Genomic DNA, 27560 nt, shown 5'->3' on the forward strand with positions numbered 1-27560 from the left:
ATTTATGTTTATACAACTGTTTTTTACATAATGTATATTAATTAAGCTTTGATTAATTATTGAGTATACTGCCTATTTATACCTGACACTGTGTGTAGCTTTTAGTAGCTTGAGAAAGGTTCTGTGACGAGCCGAAACGTCACCCACTTGAGGTGAATAAATAAACCCTATTTCATCTACTCTGAAGTCCTGGTGCCGTTACTTTGCTCCATGGTTTTTATATATATATATATATATATATATATATATATATATATATATATAAATGTATATTTATATACACACATTATATGTATATATGTGTGATATACATACACATTAGTGTATATATACATATACAGTGAAGGAAATAAGTATTTGATCCCTTGCTGATTTTGTAAGTTTGCCCACTTTCAAAGTCATGAACAGTCTAGAACTTTTAGGCTAGGTTAATTTTACCAGTGAGAGATAGATTATATTAAAAAAAACCTGAAAATCACATAGTCAAAATTATATATATTTATTTGCATTGTGCACAGAGAAATAAGTATTTGATCCCCTACCAACCATTAAGAGTTCAGCCTAACACCAGTTACACCCTCCAAATCAACTTGGTGCCTGCATTAAAGACAGCTGTCTTACATGGTCACCTGTATAAAAGACTCCTGTCCACAGACTCAATTAATCAGTCTGACTCTAACCTCTACAACATGGGCAAGACCAAAGAGCTTTCTAAGGATGTCAGGGACAAGATCATAGACCTGCACAAGGCTGGAATGGGCTACAAAACCATAAGTAAGACGCTGGGTGAGAAGGAGACAACTGTTGGTGCAATAGTAAGAAAATGGAAGACATACAAAATGACTGTCAATCGACATCGATCTGGGGCTCCATGCAAAATCTCACCTCGTGGAATATCCTTGATCCTGAGGAAGGTGAGAGCTCATCCGAAAACTACACGGGGGGAACTTGTTAATGATCTCAAGGCAGCTGGCACCACAGTCACCAAGAAATCCATTGGTAACACATTACGCCATAATGGATTAAAATCCTGCAGTGCCCGCAAGGTCCCCCTGCTCAAGAAGGCACATGTACAGGCCCGTCTGAAGTTTGCAAATGAACATCTGGATGATTCTGAGAGTGATTGGGAGAAGGTGCTGTGGTCAGATGAGACTAAAATTGAGCTCTTTGGCATTAACTCAACCCGCCGTGTTTGGAGGAAGAGAAATGCTGCCTATGACCCAAAGAACACCGTCCCCACTGTCAAGCATGGAGGTGGAAACATTATGTTTTGGGGGTGTTTCTCTGCTAAGGGCACAGGACTACTTCACCGCATCAATGGGAGAATGGATGGAGCCATGTACCGTCAAATCCTGAGTGACAACCTCCTTCCCTCCACCAGGACATTAAAAATGGCTCGTGGCTGGGTCTTCCAGCACGACAATGACCCGAAACATACAGCCAAGGCAACAAAGGAGTGGCTCAAAAAGAAGCACATTAAGGTCATGGAGTGGCCTAGCCAGTCTCCAGACCTTAATCCCATCGAAAACTTATGGAGGGAGCTGAAGATCCGAGTTGCCAAGCGACAGCCTCGAAATCTTAATGATTTACAGATGATCTGCAAAGAGGAGTGGGCCAAAATTCCATCTAACATGTGTGCAAACCTCATCATCAACTACAAAAAACGTCTGACTGCTGTGCTTGCCAACAAGGGTTTTGCCACCAAGTATTAAGTCTTGTATGGCAAAGGGATCAAATACTTATTTCTCTGTGCACAATGCAAATAAATATATATAATTTTGACTATGTGATTTTTTTATTTTTTTTTATATATATAATCTATCTCTCACTGGTAAAATTAACCTAGCCTAAAAATTCTAGACTGTTCATGACTTTGACAGTGGGCAAACTTACAAAATCAGCAAGGGATCAAATACTTATTTCCTTCACTGTATATATACACACACACATACTGTAGATATAAATATAAATACATCTGTACAGTATGTATATATCCCATATATTTATATTTATATATTTTCGAAAGTTTGTGTGGAGCCCGAGCAGCAGCGCCATCGTGTGGTCATTGCTAAGAAATCTCACTAAATTTAATGTAATGCAGGCAGCCTAGTGATACGCTGAGTAGCAGCGCCATCGTGTGGTCAATGCTGGGAAATGCACACTATATTCTATTATATATTTTCGAACGTTTGTTTGTTTGAAGCCCGATTTTTCATTAGTTTAAAATCCGGGAATAGCTATTTTTGATTGGTCATTGAACAAAGTTTGCCTCCTTTGCTTGCTCCAGAGTCGACACTGGAAAGAATCTCTACATCTTGGCACCGGATCAAAAGACAAAAAACATTGTTTACAAGAAAGTGTTGGAATAGAAACATGCAGTCCTAAATCAACACTATATAAATCTGTAATGACTATATTGCTTCATTTAATTTCTTTTATGCTTCCAATAACATTATTTACACTCTCCAGCAATTAAATTCATATCGAGAGGTAGCAATTAAATTCATACTGAGAGGTATTTAAATAGTGAGATTTTACTCTATCCATACCGTAAGTCAACCTCTCGAGCAACGCCGGCTATAAAAGCTAGTGTACACTATATATCTCACACATATATATGTGAGATATATACATACTGTACACACATATATTTAAATATGTGTATGAGATATATACATACCGTACATATATATTATTTTTTGTTTTATTTGTTTGGGGGGGTGCTATCAAGGGGGAGGTGGGCACTATCTACAGGGGGAGCTGCATGACACTGTCTCAAAGGGGAGAGGGGCACTATCTAAGGGTGGAGGGAAGAGTGGCACTATCAACAAGGGGGTGTGACACTATCTACAGGGGGTACTGTATAGCACTGTCTAAAGGGGGGCTGTATGGCTGAATCTACGGGAATCTATATGGGACAATCTGCAGGGGAGCTGTATGGCACAATCTACAGGGGGAAAGTATGGCACAATCTACGGGGGGGCTGTATGGCACAATCTACAGGGGGTGCTGTATGGCACTATCTACAGGGGGCTGTGTGTGTGGCACCCAGGGGAGGGGGGCAGTCAAAGGTTTGCTATGGGTTCCAGTCTTTCCTAGTTACGCCCATGTACAGTTAGGTCCAGAATTATTTGGATAGTGACACAATCTTCATGATTTGGGCTCTGCATGCCACCACATTGGACTTGAAATGAAACAACTGAGATGCAATTGAAGTGTAGACTTTCAGGTTTAATTCAAGGAGTTGAACAAAAATATCCTGTGAAACGTTTAGGAATTACAACCATTTTTCTACACATCCTCCTCATTTCAGGGGCTCAAAAGTAATTAGACAAATTAACATTACCATAAATAAAAAAATAATTTTTTTTTAATACTTTGTAGAGAATCCTTTGCAGGCAATGACTGCCTGAAGTCTGGAACCCATGGACATCACCAAACGCTGGGTTTCCTCCTTTCTGATGCTCTCAGGCCTTTACTGCAGCTGCCTTCAGTTGTTGCTTGTTAGTTGGTATTTCTGCCTTAAAGTGTAGCTAAATGTTCGACAACCTTCTGACATGTCATTGTGACATGTCAGAAGTTTGGATTGGTGGCGGTCCGAGCATGGAGACCCCCAGCAATCGCTAGAACGAAGCAGCTGAAGTGCTCGTGTGAGCGCTCAGCTGCTTCGTGACTGTTCGGCTTTTTCCGAAAATAAATGTATCGGTGTACGGACTCAATAGAAAGTCTATGAGCCTGTACTCCGATACATTGGCTTTCCGGAAAAAGCGCTCACACGAGCATTTCAGCTGCTTCGTTCTAGCGATTGGTGGGGGTCTCCGTGTTCGGACCCCCACCAATCCAAACTTCTGACATGTCACTATGACATGTCAGAAGTTTGTCGAACGTTTAGCTACACTTTAAGTTTTGTCTTAAGCAAGTACAGTAAAAAATAGTGTAGTACCGTGTTAGCCAGAGACAATATGAAATGTTAAATACTTTTGTGTCAAAAAAGACAAAAGTATAATAGGTATGATACCTTTATTGGCTAACCATAAAAGTTCTATATGTCTTTAGCAAGTGAAATGCATGCTCGATCAGGTTGAGATCTGGTGATTGACTTGGCCATTGCAGAATATTCCACTTCTTTGCCTTAAACTCCAGGGTTGCTTTCGCAGTATGTTTTGTGTCATTGTCCATCTGTAATGTGAAGCGACGTCCAATCACCTTGCTGAATTTGGTGGAATCTGAGCAGAAAGTATATCCCTGAACACTTCGGAATTCATCCGGCTGCTTCTGTCTTCAGTTACATCATCGATAAACACTAGTAACCCAGTGCCTTGGAAGCCATACATGTGGTGTGCTTTGGATTATGAGCCGTTCCAAGCCTTCTCCATACTTTCTTCCTCTCATCATTCTGGTACAGGTTGATCTTAGTTTCATGTTGTCCAAACAATGATGTTCCAGAACTGGGCTGGGTTGTTTTTTTAGCTGTTGTTTGGCAAAGTCTAATCTGGCCTATTTTTGAGGCTGATTAATGGTTTGCACCTTGTGGTGAACCCTCTGTATTTGCTTTTATGAAGTCTTTTCTCTTTATGGTAGACTTAGATACTGATACAAAACAAGATGTGGTTAAGACTAACCATACCTAAGAGAATTACCCAAAAATGAAATATAAATATAGCACGGTGCCATTTCTGATAAAGGATATATAAAAAACCAAAAGAAAAGAAAAGAAAATATTCCAGAAATACAACTAGGCACTCTTGGGTAAATATAAATTTATCAAAAGTATTTTATTTTTGAACTCCAAATAATTCAGGAAATATTAATATATACATAAATTAATTTTTAAAAAATATAAATCACCTGGCCAGGGAAAAGGTAACATACAAATGGAATCAATCCTCTATACATGAATTCAAAACCCCTCAAGGATACAAATGGTTGATAATCGATATATATTTGATCTGAAAAGGTTTTATTTTCAAAAACCGCAGGGTTGTGTACACACTAGCAATTTCCGACAAAAAATATTTTCCATCCTAAGGGTGGCCAGAGTTCCTATTGTAGATAGATGGTAATGATTTTTCTTGGCAGAAAGCTTTCTATATAGTGCAATTCACATCATAAGAGGGTAGCCATCATATATTGAGGAAGTATATCATACAGCGTGTTTTGTTTTACTCCCTTCCCTTTGGTAATCAGATCCTTATAATTATAGGGATCAAAGGTATTAGCCCCTCAAGGATACAAATTGTTGATAATCGATATATATTTGATCTCAAAAGGTTTTATTTTCAAAAACCGCAGGGTTGTGTTCACACTAGAAATTTCCGACAAAAAATATTTTCCATCCTAAGGGTGGCCAGAGTTCCTATTGCAGATAGATGGGAATGATTTTTCTTGGCAGAAAGCTTTCTATATAGTGCAATTCACATCATAAGAGGATAGCCATCATATATTGAGGAAGTATATCATACAGCGTGTTTTGTTTTACTCCCTTCCCTTTGGTAATCAGATCCTTATAATTATAGGAATCAATGGTATTAGGCAGTCCATTCTTAGACCCTTAGGCTATGTTCACACAGAGTATTTTGGGGGCGGAATATCTGCCTCAAAATTCCGTTTGGAACTTTGAGGCAGATATTCCTCTCCCTGCACGCCGATATTCCTCTCCCTGCACGCCATTGAGCGCCGCGGGCATAAAACAGCGAGAAATACCTTTTCTCCTGCCTCCCATTGAAGTCAATGGGAGGTCAGAGGCGGAAGCGCCCGAAGATAGGGCATGTCGCTTCTTTTTCCCGCGAGGCCGTTTTTGCCGAGTTTTGCGACGTGGTTTCCGCATCAAAAAACTCGGCAAAATACCCCGTGTGAACATAGCCTTAGGTCAATACATAGCCCTCTCGATCTCAAACTTTTTCAAAGGCCCATTCCATAAAGATTTTTTATGTTCCAAGCACAATTTCATTAGATCATACAGATTTTTACCTCTGACTTTCCAGTGAGTATCGGGGAGCCAAATCCAGGGTCGATCAATCCAACAGGCGGAATGGAGTGCCTTCACTAGGTAATTTCAAATATATATGGGAGCATATATCTCCTTCACCGTCACTCCAAAAGATTCTTTCTTTTTCCAGTGGATTAGATCATTCCACGTTAGGCCTCCAAAGGCAGAGAATCCGAGAGGGTGAGAGCACACGCCGGAAAAAAGGTAAGTTCCAATAGCATGAAATGTTCCTTTCCAAATAGTGTATCCAGCCTGGTCAAGGATTTACAGAGCAGGGTTTGGACGTCATTACCCGCCCGAATTGATTGGATCAGCTGACACGTTTCATCCCGCAACGGGATTTCCTCAGAGCTGTTTAGCAAATGTGCCCAGGTACGCTGTATTTATAGTGTCCCGACATTCAATTAATGATTATTCAATTTAGAACATAATATTCCATAGCAAGAAACAACATTGTTGCAAATCAAGCATAACAATCTTCACACAATATGTCCATAATAGTTTCTCTTAAAATAACGGAAAACATTCAATTGACCCATGTTTCCAGAGCCTTGTATTTAGTATTCCTATGCATAAGGGATCGTCAGAGGTGTGTCCATATCTAGATTGATCTTTATCAATTCCTTGAGAAACAACCATAATAACATCTTGCTATGTGATTTCATTTATTAATCTTTATTCTTAATTATATTTTATTCCAATTTAACACAGCAATGATATTATGTTATCTCTAAAGGCAAAAAGTATCTTTTGGTTTGAAAACATATTAATTTCTTCAAAATTAGAAAATTTAGTCATATTATCAAACCTTCACTCTTTAATATAGAGTCAATATATAATTAGAGATCGTGAGATATTACGGGAGTGGCAGGGACAGAGATTCCATGCCTAAAAAAGCAGTAGAACCCGGGTCCCCACCAGTCCCGGAAGTCATCAGGATCAAATGTCCCAACACAAGAGATGAAAATGAAGCTCAAGATCTGTCCTCTCGTTTTGAAAAAAGGGGATATCCTAAAAAACTAATAAAGAGGGGATACAACAGAGCATTAAGGCAGAATAGAGAGGAAATCCTCAAAAAAAGGAAAAAAAAGAACAGTGATAATAGAGTTAGATTTATCTCAAGATATGGATCCCATTGGGACATATTACGAAATCTGATGATAAAAAATTGGCCACATTTAACCTTGGATAAAAGAATTAACTCAATAGTGGGGAATATACCTAGTATGGTCCCCAAAAAAGCCCCTACTTTGAGGGACATGCTAGTTAGCTCGGAGTTCAAGAGAAGGACTCCAGAAAAGGATCAATGGCTACAGAAACGTCCAAAAGGAATGTTCATGTGTGGTTCATGCAGATGCTGCAAATATGTTTTGAAGTCAGATACCTTCTCTGATAGTGAACATAAGAGGGAATTTAAAGTCTATAATTTCATTAATTGTCGCTCAACTATGGTGGTGTATTCTATCATTTGCCCATGTGGGAAACAATATATCGGGAAAACTAAGCGAGAATTATACATTCGTATAAATAAATGAACATATTTTGGATATCTCCAAGGGAGAAATGAAAAATCCGTTAGCAGCACATTTCAAAACACACCATGGACAATCACCAATTGGCTTAAAATTTATGGGGATTTACCAACTCCATGGGGATAGGAGAGGAGGTGATCGTAATCGTATATTGTTACAAAAAGAAACCATGTGGATTTACACATTGGGGACTTTGAATCCTAGGGGACTAAATAATGAAATAAAATTTAACATGTTTCTCTAGGATCAAATCTTTTGGGAGCATGTGGATTTCTACTAGGATGGCTGTTTTCCAGCATCTATAGTGGTCTCCACATGCTCCTTTCAGATCAGGCTGTACTTGTTTCACATATTTAGAATTGCTGCCCTGATGTCCTTTTTCCTTGGAATTTCCTTTGATCATGAGAATTTTGGATTGAATATAAAGAATATGGATTGCACTGAAATATCCCATTATGCTAAAATATAATATAATAAACAAAAAAACTGAGATTGGAAATGAATGGCCAATTTTTTGCTTCTGATATGAAACATGAAATATACTATAGATAATAAAGTTTTCTTTTCTTGGCAAAGACAAATATGCACTGAATCCGGGTATCTCGCTTCTCGTCAATGAAAAATTGAGTGAAAAATAGTGAAATAAAATTAATTAATCTTGCCTCTAATATGGAGGATTTAATTTATTGGATAAACTAGTCGTCTCATGTCTCTTCTGTAAGTCTCTTGTGTTGGGACATTTGATCGTGATGACTTCCGGGACTGGTGGGGACCCGAGTTCTACTGCTTTTTTAGGCATGGAATCTCTGTCCCTGCCACTCCCGTAATATCTCACGATCTCTAATTATATATTGACTCTATATTAAAGAGTGAAGGTTTGATAATATGACTAAATTTTCTAATTTTGAGGAAATTAATATGTTTTCAAACCAAAAGATACTTTTTGCTTTTAGAGATAACATAATATCATTGCTGTGTTAAATTGGAATAAAATATAATTAAGAATAAAGATTAATAAATGAAATCACATAGCAAGATGTTATTATGGTTGTTTCTCAAGGAATTGATAAAGATCAATATAGATATGGACACACCTCTGACGATCCCTTATGCATAGGAATACTAAATACAAGGCTCTGGAAACATGGGTCAATTGAATGTTTTCCGTTATTTTAAGAGAAACTATTATGGACATATTGTGTGAAGATTGTTATGCTTGATTTGCAACAATGTTGTTTCTTGCTATGGAATATTATGTTCTAAATTGAATAATCATTAATTGAATGTCGGGACACTATAAATACAGCGTACCTGGGCACATTTGCTAAACAGCTCTGAGGAAATCCCGTTGCGGGATGAAACGCGTCAGCTGATCCAATCAATTCGGGCGGGTAATGACGTCCAAACCCTGCTCTGTAAATCCTTGACCAGGCTGGATACACTATTTGGAAAGGAACATTTCATGCTATTGGAACTTACCTTTTTTCCGGCGTGTGCTCTCACCCTCTCGGATTCTCTGCCTTTGGAGGCCTAACGTGGAATGATCTAATCCACTGGAAAAAGAAAGAATCTTTTGGAGCGACGGTGAAGGAGATATATGTTCCCATATATATTTGAAATTACCTAGTGAAGGCACTCCATTCCGCCTGTTGGATTGATCGACCCTGGATTTGGCTCCCCGATACTCACTGGAAAGTCAGAGGTAAAAATCTGTATGATCTAATGAAATTGTGCTTGGAACATAAAAAATCTTTATGGAATGGGCCTTTGAAAAAGTTTGAGATCGGAAGGGCTATGTATTGACCTAAGGGTCTAAGAATGGACTGCCTAATACCATTGATTCCTATAATTATAAGGATCTGATTACCAAAGGGAAGGGAGTAAAACAAAACACGCTGTATGATATACTTCCTCAATATATGATGGTTACCCTCTTATGATGTGAATTGCACTATATAGAAAGCTTTCTGCCAAGAAAAATCATTCCCATCTATCTGCAATAGGAACTCTGGCCACCCTTAGGATGGAAAATATTTTTTGTCGGAAATTGCTAGTGTGAACACAACCCTGCGGTTTTTGAAAATAAAACCTTTTGAAATCAAATATATATCGATTATCAAAAATTTGTATCCTTGAGGGGCTAATACCTTTGATCCCTATAATTATAAGGATCTGATTACCAAAGGGAAGGGAGTAAAACAAAACACGCTGTATGATATACTTCCTCAATATATGATGGCTACCCTCTTATGATGTGAATTGCACTATATAGAAAGCTTTCTGCCAAGAAAAATCATTACCATTTATCTGCAATAGGAACTCTGGCCACCCTTAGGATGGAAAATATTTTTTGTCGGAAATTGCTAGTGTGAACACAACCCTGCGGTTTTTGAAAATAAAACCTTTTCAGATCAAATATATATATCGATTATCAACCATTTGTATCCTTGAGGGGTTTTGAATTCATGTATAGAGGATTGATTCCATTTGTATGTTACCTTTTCCCTGGCCAGGTGATTTATATTTTTTAAAAATTAATTTATGTATATATTAATATTTCCTGAATTATTTGGAGTTCAAAAATAAAATACTTTTGATAAATTTATATTTACCCAAGAGTGCCTAGTTGTATTTCTGGAATATTTTCTTTTCTTTTGGTTTTTTAGATACTGATACACCTATTTTCAGGAGAGTGTTCTTCACTTGGGTAGATGTTGTGAAGGGGTTTTTCTTCACCATGGAAAGGATTCTGCGATCATTCACCACTGTTGTCCTCCGTGGACGTCCAGGCCTTTTGGAGTTCACAAGATCACCAGTGTGCTCTTTTTTTTCAAGAATGTACCAAACTGGTGATTTGGGCACTCCTAACATTTGTGCTGTCTCTCTGATGGATTTCAGCTTTTTTTTCAGCCTAACGATGGCCTGTTTCACTTGCATTGAGAACTCCTTTGACCTTATGTTGCAACAGCTTCCAAATGCAAATGCCACACCTGGAATCAACTCCAAATCTTTTACCTGCTTAATTGATGATGGATTAACGAGGGAATAGCCCATGCAGCCCATTAAATAGCTTTTGAGATAATTGTCCATATTAAAGAGCTGTAATTCCTAAACCCTTCCCCAAATTAGGATGTGAATAACCTCTAATTAAAGAGGCTCTGTCACCACATTATAAGTGCCCTATGTTCTACATAATGTGATTGGCGCTGTAATGTAGATTACAGCAGTGTTTTTTATTTAGAAAAACAATCAATTTTGACCAAATTATGACCTATTTTAGATTTATGCTAATGTGCACTCGTACTTGAGTCTCCATGGAACCGAGGTGGCAATGGCAGCGAGAACCGAGGATCCGATCCGGCGCTGCCAGGAGGTGTAGAAGGAGGATCGATCGGAGGAGCTTGAATAAGAGCAGAGAAGAAAGCAGCTAGCGCCCCTAGCTGTAGTGCCATGGGGTCTACTGCCACAAGAAGATGATCCTGTCGTGCTCGCAGATCCTGCAGGTCTGCCTGCATGGCTTGGGAGGGTGACATGCCCTTGAATTGACCAACGGGGTCCAGGGCCTGAGCTTACTGTCACAGCGCGGGGTGTGGACCAACTGGGCCATACCGCGTAGCGGGATAGCAGCTGGCCAAACAGGTATAGTACAAAGTCTATAATCCAGAAAGGGTACCTGAGGTTATGTAGACAGTAGCGGTGATTCAGGCTGAAGATAAGGCTCCGGCAGTAGACGGACACCCGGAGGGGTGTGACACAGTACATGCAGCAGAAGACACAACTTGACTTCAACTCTAGACGGGTCAGAGGCTCGGTAGCACGGGATACACGGTACAGGCAGCAGGAACGGGTAACACTGGGGACTAGAAAACACTAGGAGACCATTTGCAAGACAAACTTTAGGAACACAACAAAGCTCAGGTAATGATCAAGAGGGCAGAGACCTTTTTATAGTCCAGCAGCATTCTGGACTGATTGCAGACTTCCTGCAATTGTGCGCATACTGGCCCTTTAAGGCCGTGCACGCGCGGGCGCACGTGCCCTGCGGGAGACAGTCTCGGATCCAGGAAGTGAGTGCCGGCGTCTCACAGGCGGGAGACGCCGCAGAGAACTCACGTGTCCATGGCCGCGGCGGGTAAGTCAGAACGAAGGCCCGTGGCCATAGACGTAACATATTGATTATATAACTGTATATTCAATATGTTTTGGTAAACAGCTAAAATGTCAAAACTTGCGTCACTGTCCAAATAATTCTGGACCTAACTGTATATACTGGTCCTTCTCAATGAATTAGAATATCATCAAAAAGTAAATTTATTTCAGTAATTAAATTCAAAAAGTGAAACTCGTATATTATATAGATTCATTACACAGAGTGATCTATGTCCAGCATTTTTTTCTTTTAATGTTGATGATTATGGTAACAGTTACTGAAAACCCAAAATTTTGTGTCTCAGAAAATTAGAATATTAAATAAGCCCAATTTCCAAAATGATTTTTAATAACGAAATGTTGGCCTATTGAAAAGTATGTACAGTATATGCACTCAATACTTGGTCGGGCTCCTTTTGCATGAATTACTGCATCAATGCGGCGTGGCATGGAGGCGATCAGCCTGTGGCACTGCTGAGGTGGTATAGAAGCCCAGGTTGCTTTGATAGAGGCCTTCAGCTCGTCTGCATTGTTGAGTCTGGTGTCTCATCTTCCTCTTGGCAATACCCTATAGATTCTCTATGGGGTTTAGGTCCGGCTAATCAAGCACAGTGATACTGTGGTTATTAAACCAGGTATTGGTACTTTTGGCAGTGTGGGCAGGTGCCAAGTCCCGCTGGAAAATGAATCAGCATCACCATAAAGCTTGTCAGCAGAGGGAATTTCCGGGTAGACGGCTGCGTTGACTCTGGACTTGATATAACATACTGGACCAACACCAGCAGATGACATGGCTCCCCAAACCATCACTGACTGTGGAAACTTCACACTGGACCGCAAGCAACTTGGATTGATGCCTCTCCACTCTTCCTCCAGACTCTGGGACATTGATTTCCCAATGAAATGCAAAATTTACTTTCATGTGAAAACAGGTATTTGGACCACTGAGCAACAGTGTTGGTCCACTGTGTTATATCAAGACCAGAGTCAACGCAGCCATCTACCAGGAAATTTCACATGCAATTATTTTTGAAATTGGGCTTATATAATATTCTAATTTTCTGAGACACAAAATTTTGGGTTTTCATTAACTGTTAGCCATAATCATCAACATTACAACAAAAAAATGCTGGAAATAGATCACTCAGTGTAATGAATCTATATAATATATGAGTCTCCCTTTTTTTAATTGAATTAACTTTTTGATGATATTCGAATTCATTGAGAAAGACCAGTATATATATATTACACCGTGTTCCAAATTATTATGCACATTGGATTTAAGTGTCATAAACATTTAATTATTAGTTTTTCAATTAAGCTCATGGATGGTGTTGTGTCTTAGGGCTCTTTGGATCATTGTAATCAATCTCAGACACCTGTGATAATTAGTTTGCCAGGTGTGCCCAATCAAAGGAAAACTACTTAAGAAGGACGTTCCACATTATTAAGCAGGCCACAGGTTCCAAGCAATATGGGAAAGAAAAAGGATCTCTCTGCTGCCGAAAAGCGTGAAATAGTGCAATACCTTGAACAAGGTATGAAAACATTGGATATTTCATGAAAACGTAGGCGTGATCATCGTACTGTGAAAAGATTTGTGGCTGATTCAGAGCACAGACGGATTCGTTCAGATAAAGGCATAATGAGGAAGGTTTCTGCCAGACAAATTAATAGGATTAGGGGAGCAGCTGCTAAAATGTCATTGCAAAGCAGCAAACCGGTATTTGAAGCCGCTGGTGCCTCTGTAGTCCCGCAAACCTCAAGGTGTAGGATCCTCCAGAGGTTTGCAAGTGTGTATAAAGCTATTATTCGGCAACCCCTAAACAATGCTCACAAGCAGAAACGGTTGCAGTGGGCTCAGAAATACATGAAGACTAATTTTCAAACCGTGTTGTGTACTGATGAGTGCCGTGCAACCCTGGATGGTCCAGATGGATGGAGTAGTGGATGGTTGGTGAATGGCCACCATGTGCCAACAAGGCTGCGACGTCAACAAGGAGGTGGCGGAGTCATGTTTTGGGCTGGAATCACGGGGAGAGCTGGTAGGCCCCTTTTAGGGTCCCTGACGGTGTGAAAATTACCTCTGCAAAGTACGTCGAGTTTATGACTGACCACTTTCTTCCGTGGTACAAAAAGAAGAACTGTGCCTTCCGTAGCAAAATTATCTTCATGCATGACAATGCACCTGTAAAGGATCTGCCAGGCACTGCTTCAGGGTTAACTCCCAGAATTAATCAGTCAACACCTGAGTGTACATCCCTGAGACAGACACCAGCTTCCTCCACTCAGGCTGGCAGGCTTAGGAGTGGGAGAGCCTATCGCAACCTGGCCAGACTCAGCTAGCTCCCGCCCTCGGTCTATTTAAGCCTGCTCTTCCTGTCCATCTGTGCTTGTGAATTCTTTCCTTGAGGTTTCCTGGCCCAGCTACAGCTCCTGCTACTTTTTGATCCTGCTCCATACAGACCCTGGCTTACCGACTACTCTTCTGCTTTTCGCTTTGTACCTCGCACTCTCCTGGCTTGACTCGGCTCGTTCACTACTCTGTTGCTCACGGTGTTTCCGCGAGCAACTGCCCATTTCCCTTGCTTGTGTTCCCTTGTTTGTTTGTCGTGTTTGTCATGCACTTACTGAGCGCAGGGACCGCCGCCCAGTTGTACCCCGTCGTCTAGGGCGGGTCGTTGCAAGTAGGCAGGGACAGAGTGGCGGGTAGATTAGGGCTCACTTGTCCGTTTCCCTACCCCCCCCCACCATTACAAATTCACAAGCCCTATACCTAGTCTACCCTGGTCCCTGACACCATTATGGAACCCCGTGAAACCCTGGCTCAGCAAATGCAGGGTCTCTCCCTACAGGTCCAGGCCCTGGCTCAGAGGGTCAACCAGCCTGATGCTACCTTGGTAGTTCCCCTCACCGCACCCCTTGAACCCCACCTCAAGTTGCCCGACCGGTTCTCAGGTGACCGGAGGGCTTTTCTCTCCTTTCGGGAGAGTTGTAAGCTTTACTTTCGCTTAAAGCCTCACTCCTCAGGTTCTGAGAGCCAGCGGGTGGGTATAATTATGTCCCGGCTCCAGGAAGGGCCCCAAGAGTGGGCCTTCTCCTTGGCTCCTGGCGCCCCTGAACTTTCCTCCGTTGATTGTTTCTTTTCTGCCCTCGGACTTATTTATGACGAGACTGACAGAACTGCCTTTGCCGAGAGTCAGCTGGTGACCTTACGTCAGGGTAAGAGACCTGTTGAGGAGTATTGCTCTGACTTTCGGAAGTGGTGCGTAGCTTCTCGGTGGAATGACCCTGCCTTAAGGTGCCAGTTTAGGTTGGGTCTGTCGAACGCCCTGAAAGACCTGCTAGTTAGCTATCCCTCTTCTGACTCCCTAGACCAGGTTATGGCTTTAGTGGTACGACTTGACCGACGTCTCAGGGAACGACAACGTGAACGTTTATGTGTTTTTTCCTCCGACTCCCCCATGATGCCTCCCGAAGTCCCGTTGCTTCGTTTGTCCCCTAAAGACTCAGAAATACCTATGCAACTCGGGGCCTCCGTGTCCCCTCAACAACGTAGAGAATTCCGCAGGAAGAATGGTCTCTGCTTCTACTGTGGGGATGTCAAGCATCAAGTAAACAACTGTCCCAAGCGTAAGAATGCTGCCAGAGAGCTCCCGCGTCTAAGTGATCATCGGGGAGGTCACTTGGGCGCACAGGTATTTCCCGTAAATATGAAACGTACTAAGATATTGCTTCCCTTTCAGGTCTCGTTTGGTGGTAGGTCTGCTACCGGCAGTGCCTTCGTGGATTCAGGGTCATCTACTAATATCATGTCTGTGGAATTTGCTATGTCTCTTGCTATGCCTCTGATTGATTTGCCTAAACCTGTTCCGGTAGTGGGTATCGACTCCACTCCTCTTGCTAATGGTTATTTTACACAGCATACCCCTGTTTTTGAACTCCTTGTTGGCTCCATGCATTTGGAGCAGTGCTCTGTACTATTGATGCAGGGATTATCGTACGATTTGGTTCTAGGTCTTCCCTGGTTGCAGTTGCATAATCCCACGTTTGACTGGAATACTGGGGAGCTAACCAAATGGGGTAATGAATGTTGTACGTCATGTTTTTCTGTTAATTCTATTTCTCCCCCTAAGGAGGTGAATACGCTACCCGAGTTTGTTCAGGACTTCGCTGATGTTTTCTCTAAAGAGGCCTCCGAAGTATTACCGCCTCATAGAGAATACGATTGCGCTATCGAATTGGTACCAGGAGCTAAGCTTCCTAAGGGTAGAATATTTAACCTTTCCTGTCCCGAACGTGAAGCCATGAGGGAGTATATCCAGGAATCCCTGGCCAAGGGTTACATTCGTCCCTCTTCTTCTCCGGTAGGTGCTGGCTTCTTCTTCGTAGGGAAGAAGGATGGGGGTCTTAGGCCATGCATTGACTACCGTGGCCTGAATAAGGTCACGGTAAGGAACCAGTATCCCCTTCCTTTGATTCCTGATCTCTTTAATCAGGTTCAGGGGGCCCAATGGTTCTCTAAATTGGATCTACGGGGGGCGTATAACCTTATTCGCATCAAAGAGGGGGATGAGTGGAAGACTGCGTTTAACACGCCCGAAGGCCATTTCGAATACCTCGTCATGCCCTTTGGGTTGTGCAATGCCCCTGCGGTCTTCCAGAACTTCATAAATGAGATTTTGAGAAATTACCTGGGGATATTTCTTATAGTGTACCTTGATGACATATTGGTGTTTTCCAGGGACTGGTCCTCCCACATAGAGCATGTCAGGAAAGTGCTCCAGGTCCTTCGAGAAAACAAACTGTTTGCCAAAATCGAAAAATGTGTATTTGGGGTACAGGAGATACCATTTTTAGGTCAAATCCTCACTCCTCATGAATTCCGCATGGACCCTGCCAAGGTTCAGGCTGTGGCTGAATGGGTCCAACCTGCCTCCCTGAAAGCGCTACAGTGTTTTTTGGGGTTCGCTAACTATTACAGGAGATTTATTGCTAACTTCTCGGTCGTCGCTAAGCCTCTTACGGACCTCACTCGCAAGGGTGCTGATGTCCTCCATTGGCCCCCTGAGGCCGTCCAGGCTTTTGAGACCCTCAAGAAGTGCTTTATCTCGGCCCCCGTGCTGGTTCAGCCCAACCAAAGGGAGCCATTTATTGTGGAGGTTGACGCGTCCGAGGTGGGAGTGGGGGCCGTCTTGTCCCAGGGTACCAGCTCCCTCACCCATCTCCGCCCCTGTGCTTACTTTTCTAGGAAGTTTTCGCCCACGGAGTGTAACTATGATATTGGCAACCGCGAACTTTTAGCCATTAAATGGGCATTTGAAGAGTGGCGCCACTTCCTGGAGGGGGCTAGGCACCAGGTAACGGTCCTTACCGACCACAAGAATCTGGTTTTCCTAGAATCTGCCCGGAGGCTAAACCCGAGACAAGCTCGATGGGCGTTGTTTTTTACCAGATTCAATTTTTTGGTTACCTATAGGGCCGGGTCTAAAAATATTAAGGCGGATGCACTGTCGCGTAGCTTCATGGCCAGCCCTCCTTCGGAGGAAGATCCTGTTTGTATTTTGCCTCCAGGTATAGTCATTTCCTCTATCGAGTCCGATTTAGTCTCTGAAATTGCTGCTGATCAAGGTTCAGCTCCTGGGAACCTTCCTGAGAACAAGCTGTTTGTTCCCCTGCAATTCCGGCTAAGGGTACTTAGGGAAAATCACGACTCCGCACTATCTGGCCATCCAGGCATCCTGGGTACCAAACACCTCATTACCAGAAATTATTGGTGGCCTGGTTTGCCTAAAGACGTTAAGGCCTACGTCGCCGCCTGTGAGGTTTGTGCCAGGTCCAAGACTCCCAGGTCCCGACCAGTGGGCTTACTGCGTTCGTTGCCCATTCCCCAGAGACCTTGGACACATATCTCCATGGATTTTATCACCGATTTGCCTCCATCCCAAGGCAAGTCGGTGGTGTGGGTGGTGGTAGACCGCTTCAGTAAAATGTGCCACTTTGTGCCCCTCAAGAAACTACCCAACGCCAAGACGTTGGCTACCTTGTTTATCAAACACATCCTGCGTCTCCATGGGGTCCCCGTCAATATTGTTTCTGACAGAGGGGTACAATTTGTTTCATTGTTTTGGAGAGCCTTCTGTAATAAGTTGGGGATTGATCTGTCCTTCTCCTCTGCCTTCCATCCTGAAACCAATGGCCAAACGGAGAGGACTAATCAGTCTCTAGAACAATACTTAAGATGTTTTGTCTCTGACTGTCAATTTGATTGGGTTTCTTTCATTCCCCTCGCCGAATTTTCCCTTAATAACCGGGTCAGTAACTCGTCAGGGGTCTCTCCCTTTTTCTGTAATTTTGGGTTTAATCCACGGTTCTCCTCCGTTTCACCTGGTTGTTCCAACAATCCCGAGGTGGAGGTCGTTCATCGGGATCTGTGCACAGTCTGGGCCCAGGTTCAGAAGAACCTAGAGGCGTCCCAGAGCATACAGAAGGCTCAGGCCGATAGAAGACGTTCTGCTAACCCCCTGTTTGTGGTCGGGGATCTGGTGTGGTTGTCATCCAGGAACTTGCGTCTCAAGGTTCCGTCCAAAAAGTTTGCTCCCCGGTTTATTGGGCCGTATAAGGTCATTGAGGTCCTCAGTCCTGTCTCTTTCCGGCTGGAGTTACCCCCGTCTTTTCGTATACACGACGTGTTTCATGCCTCCCTCCTGAAACGCTGCTCCCCGTCCTTGGCCCCCTCGAGGAAACCTCCTGTTCCCGTCCTCACCCCTGAGGGGGTGGAATTTGAGGTGGCCAGGATCGTGGACAGCAAGATGGTCCAAGGCTCCCTCCAGTACCTGGTCCATTGGAGAGGATACGGGCCCGAGGAGAGGACTTGGGTACCCGCCCGGGATGTTCACGCTGGGGTATTGGTCAGGAGGTTCCACCTGCGTTTCCCCAGTAAGCCAGGTCCACTTAGAAAGGGTCCGGTGGCCCCTCATAAAAGGGGGGGTACTGTAAAGGATCTGCCAGGCACTGCTTCAGGGTTAACTCCCAGAATTAATCAGTCAACACCTGAGTGTACATCCCTGAGACAGACACCAGCTTCCTCCACTCAGGCTGGCAGGCTTAGGAGTGGGAGAGCCTATCGCAACCTGGCCAGACTCAGCTAGCTCCCGCCCTCGGTCTATTTAAGCCTGCTCTTCCTGTCCATCTGTGCTTGTGAATTCTTTCCTTGAGGTTTCCTGGCCCAGCTACAGCTCCTGCTACTTTTTGATCCTGCTCCATACAGACCCTGGCTTACCGACTACTCTTCTGCTTTTCGCTTTGTACCTCGCACTCTCCTGGCTTGACTCGGCTCGTTCACTACTCTGTTGCTCACGGTGTTTCCGCGAGCAACTGCCCATTTCCCTTGCTTGTGTTCCCTTGTTTGTTTGTCGTGTTTGTCATGCACTTACTGAGCGCAGGGACCGCCGCCCAGTTGTACCCCGTCGTCTAGGGCGGGTCGTTGCAAGTAGGCAGGGACAGAGTGGCGGGTAGATTAGGGCTCACTTGTCCGTTTCCCTACCCCCCCCCACCATTACAGCACCATCTCATGCTGCAAAGAATACCTCTGTGTCATTGGCTGCTATCGGCATAAAAGGAGAGAAACTCATGGTGTGGCCCCCATGTTCCCCTGACCTCAACCCTATTGAGAACCTTTGGAGCATCCTCTAGCAAAATATCTATGAGGGTGGGAGGCAGTTCACATCAAAACAGAAGCTCTGGGAGGCTATTCTGACATCCTGCAAAGATATTCAAGCAGAAACTGTCCAAATACTCACAAATTCAATGGATGCAAGAATTGTGAAGGAGATATCAGAGAAGGGGTCCTATGTTAACATGTAACTTGGCCTGTTAAGTTTTTTTTTTATTGAAAGAGCTTTTGATTTCTGTAAATATGACCTCCTGATGCTGCAAATTCAACAAATTACCATTTTAGTTCTCTTTACAACCTTTAAAATGTTTTGATCTCTGTTGTGCATAATAATTTGAATAATAATAATTTTGCATTTTGAGTGTTTTACTTCTAAAAAAAAACAACTGTTATCATTAGGAGATTTGTTCAATAAAATTCACATTATACTCCAACGGTTGATGGCTTGAAGATTATACTGACTGTCATTTGCATTGACTACTTAGGAAAATCAGCGAAAAATAACATTTGCATAATAATTTGGAACGCGGTGTAGCAATCGTAGATAGATACATACATACATACATACACACACTCTAAAATATATAGGTATATATATATATTTATCTGTGTGTAAATGTATATAAACACGTGTGTAGAGAGAGATCACCGTTTTTGGGGGTATATAATAAATCTTCAGAGATAGGAATGGGGGATTCATGCTATTTGTATTATACTGTTGGGATATACAGTGAGGTACACTTTATTATACAGCTGTACAGTGGTTGCTGAGGTGAAGCAGCCGCTGACTGAGGTGTTCTCACAAGATGACAGGCAGAGAAGGAGGTGATGTGCTGGGAATGATGCATGCTGGGATTTTTACTTTCATTTTTGACATGTCCCGCCCACACCAGCCTGCAGAGAGAGTGCTGCTACTGGACTATGGTAAAGTGGATATGCTACATAAATCATTATTGTTTACTTTATTTGTCCTCATTACAATTCATTGCTGATATGGCCAACCCCTTTAAGAAACATCTAGGTTGTATGGCCTCAGCCGGCTATAGGAAAACCAATACAATTGGCCAACACATAGCTAAAAGTCACTTCTCACGTGATCGTATTAAAAAGAGAATACAAAAATTCCCAGGATTTTTTCTTTGTGGGATGTGTGTAGCCTCCAAGATCCTTGTTTTTTTTCCTTGATCCTGCATCACTAGATTGACTGGTTACCGACACAGGACGAGTATGCTCGTCCTGAGCGGCGAGCACTTCGCGCATTAGGGCGAGCATACTCGTCCTGTGTGACAGCCTTCTGTGCGCGCGATCGAGAGCGAGGCAACGGCTGTAATACACAGCCACGGCCCCGCTCTGACAGCGGAGAGAAGAGAAACATCTTTTCTCCGCCGTTAACCCTTTGAACGCCACGATGAAAGCTGATCGCGGCCTTCAAAGAGGGGGGACTGCACATTGATCGCGTCACAGAAAATAACTGTGACGCGTTCAAAGCCCACAACTCGTATGGGCAGACAGCCCAGGGTCCATTGAACATATTTCAACATATTTCCTGTTGTTAGGGCATACTGAGGTGCGCCCTAACAACTGCCTGTGTACAATCAGTACACAGGCTAATGTACTGGCATATAGATCTATGCCAGTACATTACAGTTACAAAATAAAAAATGATAAATCCCTTTATGGGATTAAAAAAAAAGTTAAATGAATATAAATTTTTTTTTATGATAAGTAAATAAATAAAAAGTAAAAAAAATACACAGAAACACACATTTTTTATAATAAATAAACTTTTTAAAATATAAGTCCCAAAACATGAAATAATATAGACATATTTGGTATCGCCACGACCGTAACAACCTGTATAACAAATGTATAACATTATTTATGATGATCAGTGTATGGTGTAAAAAAATAAAAATATTAAAACTGCAGCGGAACTGCTTTTTTTCTGCATTTTCGCCAAAATAAAAATTTATAGAAATTAAACGATAATGTATTTGTACCAAAAAATGGTACCCACATAAAGTACAATTCGTCCCGCAAAAAACAAAGCCTCATACAATTACATCGTACAAAAAATAAAAGAGTTATGAGCGTCGGGATGCAAAGAGGGGAATGTAAAAAAAATTGCTCTGTCCTCAAGGCCAAAATTGGCCGTGTCCTTAAAGGGAATGTGACGCTAGAAAAAAATATTTTTATTTTTTTTAGTTAAACAATTAGTGTATAGGTGAATAAACATTGTTCTAATTTTTTTATTTTTTTTCACGAGTCAGGAAATATTATAAATTAGATTCTAATTTATAATATTTCCCAGTGCTGGTCACTAGATGGAGCAATTCCCAAAATTGCAGCATTGCATGTGGTAAAGCAGCAACCACATTGCTTTATGCTGCAAAATTTGAGAAAACTCACTCGCTCTAGTGAGCTCTCAGAATCCCCCCCTCCTTTATCCTGGCTAGTGGCGGGAGAAACGAGGGGATTGAACGGTCGAACCTCCTACAATGTGTGTCGCCATTTTTTTAGCTAACACACAGTGTAGTAGGTTTACATACACTAGTAAACACACAGTAAAACACTTACATACACAGAAATAACTTACCTGCTCCAGTCGCCGCCGCTCCCTCCGGTCCGTCCGCTCCGTCTGCTACTGCCGCTCCAAGTGCACAAGTCCGGAAGCCGCGACCGGAAGTAGTAATCTTATTGTCCGGCCGCGACTTCCGGTCTACAGGAAAATGGCGCCGGACGACGCACAGTTCAACTTGGACTGTGTGGGAGCGGCGCATGCGCCGTTCCCACACAGACGGCGTACAGCATAGTGGATGGAACGGGCCCCGTTCGCATTCACTATGGGACTGTAGCTGCCGTATTCCATGTCTGTATGTGTCGTTAATCGACACATACAGAAATGGAAAAAAAATGGCAGCCCCCATAGGGAAGAAAAAGTGAAAAAATAAAAAAAAGTAAAACACAAAAACACAAATAAATATAAAAGTTTTTAATAAAACACTAAAATCAAACTGATGTAAAAATATGTTTTTTCGTGACACTGTTCCTTTAAGGGGTTAAGAGGATAGCGCAGGAACGCCAACAACAAGGTGAATGATCGCTAGTAACCTGGTTACTAGCGATCATTTACCTACTTTATAAAGTAAGTGAATGACCACTAATAACTCCTAACGCAGGACTACTTTGTATCTGAAGAAGTCCCCGCACTAGGCTAATTTAGTGGCGCACGCATCCGAGATGCACCAAAATTCTGCTGCATCTCTGGTTATCCTGCGCCTCCTACAAGCTTCAGTAAACTAAGCAGTGACAGCTCTAAGCTGTCATTAATGAGTTTACATCATATGGTGCCCGGTTACCTCAGTTCATTGGCCTACTTACAAAATTAGGCCAGTGACCCGAGGATAACCTGAGACCACGTGATGTAAACCAACAAATGACATCTTAGAGCTGTCACTGCTTAGTTTACTGTCGTGGAGGACAATGCGGCTCCTGCGCTGGACCCAGGAAAGGTAAGTATAATAATTGTTCTGTATTTTTTTACAGGTACAGTTGTTGGACTACTTCAGATTTGAGGACGACTTCGATGCGTTTTTTTTAAAAATTTTAATAAAATGGTTAACAAGGGTTTTGTGGGGGGTATTAATTCAATCAAATATTTTTCCTGTGTGTCTGTGTTCTTTTAAAACTTTATTACTACTGCCTTAGTAATGGCAGCTGTCTGCTTGACAGTGTCCATTACTAAGGGGGGGCTTAGTGTTTGCGGGTGGAAAGGCTAACACTAACCTCCCTATTATTACCCTGGTACCCACCTACACCAGGCATACCAGGAAGAGCCAGGTGTGATTTAGTACCCGTCCATCAGTAGTGAAGGTCGGGCATTGGGGCTGCCGAAGGCTGGTATTATTAGGCTGGGAAAGCCCAAAAACTCATTCCATGTGTCACTGTTCAAACTTCTGGTACTGAATCATTATTCTTGCAACAGAAAGCAGTGTGAACCTCTGATCTCCTCCTAAGATTGAGAATTTGAGGTCAAATAAATACTCAATGGCAAAAGGATCAGGGGTATATTGTTTTATTTAGTTGATTGAAAAGGCTTTGGCCCAGAGGAATGAAATTGGGAGCCTGTAAAGGACATTAATGCTCCAAAACTTATCCGAAGCTTCATCTGCACTTCCCTAACGAGCCAAAGAAGAGGCAGTATAAGGAGGGAGGTGCTATAATGGGAAACCGGATGATGCACATACCTGTTCGCCAGATGACCCACTCCTTCTCCCATCACCGCCACTGGCCTCTCTACAGCGGAACGTTAATGCTCTGCTGTGCATATGGCTGAGTACTTCTGATTATTTAAACCTGCCCAGAACAACTGCACCTCCTTGCCTGAGCAACAATCTTTCTTGTTCCAGTTCATTTGTGAAGGTGATTGCGGTTTGCTATTCTGGATTTGACACAGACTTTCCTGACTCTGTCTTGGAATTGCTGCCTGCTCTGACCTGTATCTGTCTTATCATGCTACATGATCTTGGCTTTCTATGACCATGCTTCTGTTTATCGATTCTGCAAGTTGTCAGTGGTCGCTAATGAAGATTACTCTGGTGACCTGGGTATTCCCTGCACAACTTCCATACCCCTGTGAGGGGCATTTCAAGGTGAAGATTGCAAAATTCCTTAGACATCGTACCCGTGTTTAGCCCTAGCCAATTCCAATAGTGACAAAGTGAGTGCATGCTCATGACCCCGGTGCCTGACAGTGACAAAATTGGAGGTCAGTAAACTTAGAGGGAAACTGTCATGCACATCATGCTGCCCTCAGTGAGGACAGCATAATGTAGTGACAACGGACATGATGATTTCAGTGGTCTGTCACATACAGATGTAGCCGTCTTTACCTTGACTTTTAACGCATTAAATAAACGATGGCTAGATCTCTTATCTTGACTTTTTCAATGACTTTTGTTGTGTGATATCACGCTGCAGCAAGTAATCAGAATCAAGTTAAAGAGGGCTACATCTGTATCTGCTAACGTGAAGCCATTTCTGAGGAACTTACATGATGTCTGGAGTATTCATGAGCTACTGCTAGCTCTGCCAACTTTCCACAAGGTCCCACTTTCTGCTGATTGACAGATGTCTCTCTAATACTGCACATAGAGATACATCTGTCAATAAGTGGAGTGTGGGCGGAACTAGCAAAAAGTGTGTGGGGTTAATGGCAGCTCAGGAATACCCCAGACTCATCTCTGCCGACGCTGCCCAGGCTCTTCATGTAAGTTCCTCAGAAACGGCTTCACATTAGAAAATAAGTGATAGACCACTGAAATCAGCGTGCCAATCACTACATTATGCTACCCTTAGTGAGGGCAGCATAATGTGAATGACAGGTTTCCTTTAACTTTGGCAACTAGTGTCAATTACCTTCTGCCAAGACAAATAAACTCATGGGATGCATCAAAAGAGGCATAGATGCACATGACAAAAACATAGTTTAGCCTGAACCTTAATGGGTAATCCTATCTAAGATAGGTTATTTGTCAGAATATGCCATAAATGTCTGATATGTGCGGATCCTACCTCTAGGATCTGGAGAATGGGGGTCCTCTGACCAGGGGCATACTTAGAAAAGACTGGGCCCCATAGCAAACTTTTGACTGCACCCCCTCCCCTGGGTGCCATACACTGCCCCCCACTTGTAGATAGTGCCCCCTGTAGATTGTGCGACACAGCCCCTGTAGATAGTGCCATACAGCCCCACTGTAGAATGTGCCATACAGCCCCCCATGTGGATAGTGCCATACTGCCCCCTGTAGAAAGTGCCATACAGCCCACCGTAGATTATGCCATACAGCCCACCGTAGATTATGCCATACAGCCCCCCTTGTAGACAGTGGTATACAGTCCCCTCTGTAGATAATGTCGCCCCCCCTTGTAGATAGTCCCACAAAGGCCCCCTGTAGATAGTGCCAGACAGCCCACTTGTAGATAGTGTCCCCACCTCCCCCTTGTGGATAGTACCACCCACCTCCCCCTTGTAGATAGTGCCCCCCACCTCCCACTTGTACATAGTGCCATACATGCCCCCACCTCCCCCTTGTAGACAGTGCCCCCACATCCCCCTTGTAGATAGTGCCCCATCTCCCCCTTGTAGATAGTGCCCCATCTCCCCCTTGTAAATAGTGCTATACAGCCCCCACTTCCCCCTTGTATAGTGCCATACAACCCCCACCTCCCCCTTGTAGATAGTGCCCCCACCTCCCCCTAGTAGACCTTGCCACCTACCTCCCCCCTTTTAGACTGTGCCCACACATCCCCTTATAGACAGTGCCATGCAGCCCCCAATCTCCTCTTGTAGTTAGTGCCATACAACCCCCCACCTTCCCCTTGTACACAGTGCCCCCCAAACAAATAAAGCAAAAAAACTGTACTCACCTAGGCCCCGTTCCCGAGATGAACGGAGCTGCTTCACAACGCCGACAGGATCCTTGCGTAGGTCGGCATGATCCAGTGACGTCATCACGCCTGTAGCCTAGTAAATGGCAGAGCAGGGAGATACCTCAGATACTATATTCAATGTGGTGTCGCTAGCGCTGTAGCAGCCATAGTGGCTACTAGCAGTGCCACCAGGCATGGGGGGGCCTGTGTCAGCGGGAGGCACGGGTTCCCTTATGCCGCGGGCCCCGTAGCAGTGATATGGCTGCTTCGGCGGTAGTTACACCACCGCCTCTGACCCAACCTTAACCCATTCCTGAATGACAGAGGTGGACCTATCAGACATTTATGACATATTCTGTGCATATGCCATAAATGTTTAAGATGTGAATATCCCTTAAACAAGGGTAGATATTGTATTATTGTCTTAATATATATATTTTTTATTGTTAGAAGGAAATACATGTAATTCATATTTATAATATAGACGGTTAACAATTCATAACCACAATTCTTGCATATAATTCTTACCTGCTGAGCAAAACTCTTCAAATACTTTTTTCTTGGTCTGAGGCTGTCCATTTGCATCAATATCCATAACAGACCTCCAAAATTCAGAGAACCTCATCCGTTTTTCTACTGCCATGTATGATCCGTGCCATAGGGCCTTTATCATGTAATCCACACTTATCATGATCTGCCCAACTTTAGTGTCACAGTAAGCAGGGGGTAGCTGGCAGGATGTGCTGCAGTCAAAATTGGGATCCAGGCTGATTGATGGTACTTGGTTAAAGCAATAAATGCCAACAACAAGTTCTCTCAGTATTTGATGAACATCATGGCAATCCAGGCTGACATCAGATACAGCTGGAGCTAAGAGAAGAATGTTTGAATGGGTGAGGTTTTTCATCTCAGTTATTAATCCACTGGGAAGTTGGAGTGGTAAATTGGCATCATCCATTGATACAAGCCAACTTGAAGTGGTATAAGCCAAAAGTTCTTGAACCTCACTTCGGTCAAATTTGTCAAAGAAAGCATTAGCATTTCTCTGTACCAACATTTCAGCCAGAAAGTTCTCATCACGCACTGGGCTTTTACTTTCCTTGACAGACCTTAACATTTCCAGCTATATGTTTTGTTATATACTGATGTAGGCTAATAATTATTTCTGTTCTGATTTGCAGTTATTGAATGAAACTCTAACGATCTCGGTCTCACAACAAAAATAAAACCTTATCTGGTTAAGAATTTGACTTTATTCTTAGGAATATTCTTATGTATCTGAAAAAAAGCAAAAACATAATTTTTGTTATTTTTTTTTTATCTGTAACAGTACACAAGTTTTGAAGGCAAAAGCTACAAACACAGACATTTATTTGCTTAATTTTTTTTCTATAGAGTAACAACAACACAACCTGCAGAATACCACAGAAACGTTAACTGACGTGAGGGTTATAAGGAGAAAGATAGAAATAATTCATTTTCTTCTCCTGGTGAAAGAAGTCCATCTTGAAAAGAAAGGTGGGGACTGTGGGTGGGGACTTTGAACCTGGCCAAACATTTCATATAGCTGTTAGCCGAACGATCATTCGGCCAACAGATATTACTGCTGACTCCGTCATACACATGCACGCTCGGCTCAGATGAGCGTGCATGTGTTTTCAATAGGGAGAAGGAGTTAAAAAGACTCCGTCAACAGTTTATCAATTCCCTATCTCCTAACTAATCTAAAAGGCACTTTGCTGCTGAAAACTACAATGTGATATGTTTTTTTTAAAAAACGTTT

At 42.8% G+C, this 27560-nt stretch overlaps 1 protein-coding gene across 2 annotated transcripts in view; it reads right to left on the reverse strand.

Annotated features, from left to right (window-relative positions):
* Nucleotides 1-27560, reverse strand: part of ANKAR (ankyrin and armadillo repeat containing) — a 468018-nt gene that overhangs the window by 430954 nt on the left and 9504 nt on the right. For both annotated transcript variants that reach the window (XM_075829926.1, XM_075829927.1), the window contains exon 2: nucleotides 26306-27055. In XM_075829926.1, coding sequence (XP_075686041.1) covers nucleotides 26306-26894 — 589 coding nt within the window. In that variant the 5' untranslated portion in view covers nucleotides 26895-27055. The remainder of the gene's footprint in view (nucleotides 1-26305; nucleotides 27056-27560) is intronic.

The sequence above is a fragment of the Rhinoderma darwinii genome, chromosome 6, assembly GCF_050947455.1.
Source record: "Rhinoderma darwinii isolate aRhiDar2 chromosome 6, aRhiDar2.hap1, whole genome shotgun sequence".
Lineage (NCBI taxonomy): Eukaryota > Metazoa > Chordata > Amphibia > Anura > Rhinodermatidae > Rhinoderma > Rhinoderma darwinii.